The 2,017-nt window shown below is 45.0% G+C and overlaps 1 protein-coding gene across 2 annotated transcripts in view; it reads left to right on the top strand.

Moving 5' to 3' along the window:
• cops7a (COP9 constitutive photomorphogenic homolog subunit 7A) overlaps positions 1–1,734 on the top strand; it is a 13,394-nt gene extending 11,660 nt beyond the window's left edge. For both annotated transcript variants that reach the window (XM_008322799.3, XM_025061330.1), the window contains one exon: positions 1,571–1,734. In XM_008322799.3, the coding sequence (XP_008321021.1) occupies positions 1,571–1,610 (40 nt within the window). In that variant the 3' untranslated portion in view covers positions 1,611–1,734. The remainder of the gene's footprint in view (positions 1–1,570) is intronic.
• The last annotated feature ends 283 nt before the right edge of the window (positions 1,735–2,017 follow it).

Below are 2,017 nucleotides of genomic sequence, written 5' to 3'. Positions count from 1 at the left end.
TCACCCCCCCTCCCCCACCCAAAGTGATTCAGGGCTGATGCTGAAAGGTGTTTTTTATTAACAGCACCAACACCAGTTTGTGTTGGTGAGTTAATTAATAACTAAGTACTTTTAAAGTGATGCAGATCATCTTCATCATCATCATCATCATCTTCATCATCATCATCATCATCTTCATCATCTCCGTCTTGACTGTGAAAACACAGTCATAGTCAAATAACACATTTAAAAATATACTTAATACGAGGAGTGAAAGAAATGATCACTACACCAGTGTCTCCTGTTCTGTCCTCTCCTGATCTGTCCTCTCCTCATCTGTCCTCTGCTCATCTGTCCTCTCCTCATCTGTCCTCTGCTCATCTGTCCTCTCCTCATCTGTCCTCTGCTCATCTGTCCTCTCCTCATCTGTCCTCTGCTCATCTGTCCTCTCCTCATCTGTCCTCTGCTCATCTGTCCTCTCCTCATCTGTCCTCTGCTCATCTGTCCTCTCCTCATCTGTCCTCTCCTGATCTGTCCTCCCCTGATCTGTCCTCTCCTGATCTGTCCTCTCCTGATCTGGCCTCTCCTCATCTGTCCTCTCCTCATCTGTCCTCTCCTGATCTGTCCTCTCCTCATCTGTCCTCTGCTCATCTGTCCTCTCCTCATCTGTCCTCTCCTGATCTGTCCTCTCCTGATCCCGTATCAATCTCCTCAGTCATTGATCAGTTCTTGATTTTCTCCAATATTCCTGGTGTTGGTTCATGTTCTTGTTCTTTTCTTTCTTCTCTAGTGATTCCAAATGTAGATCCCTCTGTTCCAGAGTTAGGAACTGATGTTCAGATGGAACAGAGTCTGAGACTAGGATCTCACTGGGGGGGGGTCAGTATATGGTATCGTTGCCCCGTCGTATGGACAGATTCTTGACGACACTCAGCTCCAGTATCAAAATAATCTTTTGTTTCTGAACACCGTGTTTCAGTTCAATCTCGTGCTCATTCTGAATTCTCTCACCGCTGACCGCTCGCCCACCATTTTGTTTTTGCAATGCATTTTACTGATGAGTGGAACCTGTTCATTTCCCTTCAGTCTGAGATCTTCCAGCCACAGATAAAATTGACTGATAGGTAGGTCAACGCCTCCTGAACTTTCACTCATGTATGAAAAATGTAGAAAAACTGTCTGAAACCAAACTCGATGACGTGATCACTGTCCAAAACACCACTGATTCAGTTTGTCCATTTAAAAATGTTTGTGTTGTAATTTTGTAGTAAAGTCGTCCATCTTTAGTCCTGAGGTCCTGACCCCGTGGATGTCCAGTAATATTTGAATTTTATTTTTATTTTTATTCATTTATCTTCAACCACGAGCGTCATCGTTGTGGGTGGAGCTAGAACCAAACGTAACGTCTTGTGTTCTGTGGGAATTCTGTCAACCATTGATTTTTTTTAATTTTTTTTTTGTAAGGCAAGAGCAGTAGCCACTCCCCCATGTCCTGGTGTCGGTCCGAGACCCAGCAGTTAGTGACCTGTCCACTGATGCTGACGACTGTCGCTGGATTTCTACTTGAATTTATTTCTTTATTTTTTTCCAGGTTGCGCGGCAGCGGGAAGATCTGGTCCAAGTCCAACTGATGATGTCACCGCTGATGATGTCACCACTGATGGACTCTAAATAAGACTTATGGCACATGGACATGTTAATGGACAAACGGATCCATCAGGCCGACGCCCACGGAGGGAAACGGGGAAAAAAAAACAGCAGGAAGATCAATATGAACTGTTCTCCTCACCTGGTCATTTCACCTGGTCCAGACACACACACACACACACTGACGGGTGGAAATGACAGGTGGACTATTATTATATCAACACACACACACACACCGCACTTAGAACGCATGACGGAGACGGACGAGGACGAGGAGGAGGAGGAGGAGGAGGAGGAGGAGGTGGCAGCAGCAGCAGCAGCAGGAGTGTTACCCCGGGCATGTTTGTGTGTGTGTTTCTTTAATGTTTGATTTTTCTTTTTTTTTTTTTTT

This window comes from Cynoglossus semilaevis, chromosome 13 (assembly GCF_000523025.1).
Source record: "Cynoglossus semilaevis isolate Cse_v1.0 chromosome 13, Cse_v1.0, whole genome shotgun sequence".
In the NCBI taxonomy this organism is placed as follows: domain Eukaryota; kingdom Metazoa; phylum Chordata; class Actinopteri; order Pleuronectiformes; family Cynoglossidae; genus Cynoglossus; species Cynoglossus semilaevis.
The sequence above is the reverse complement of the archived record's forward strand: the minus strand, read 5'-3'. Positions and strand labels throughout refer to the sequence as shown.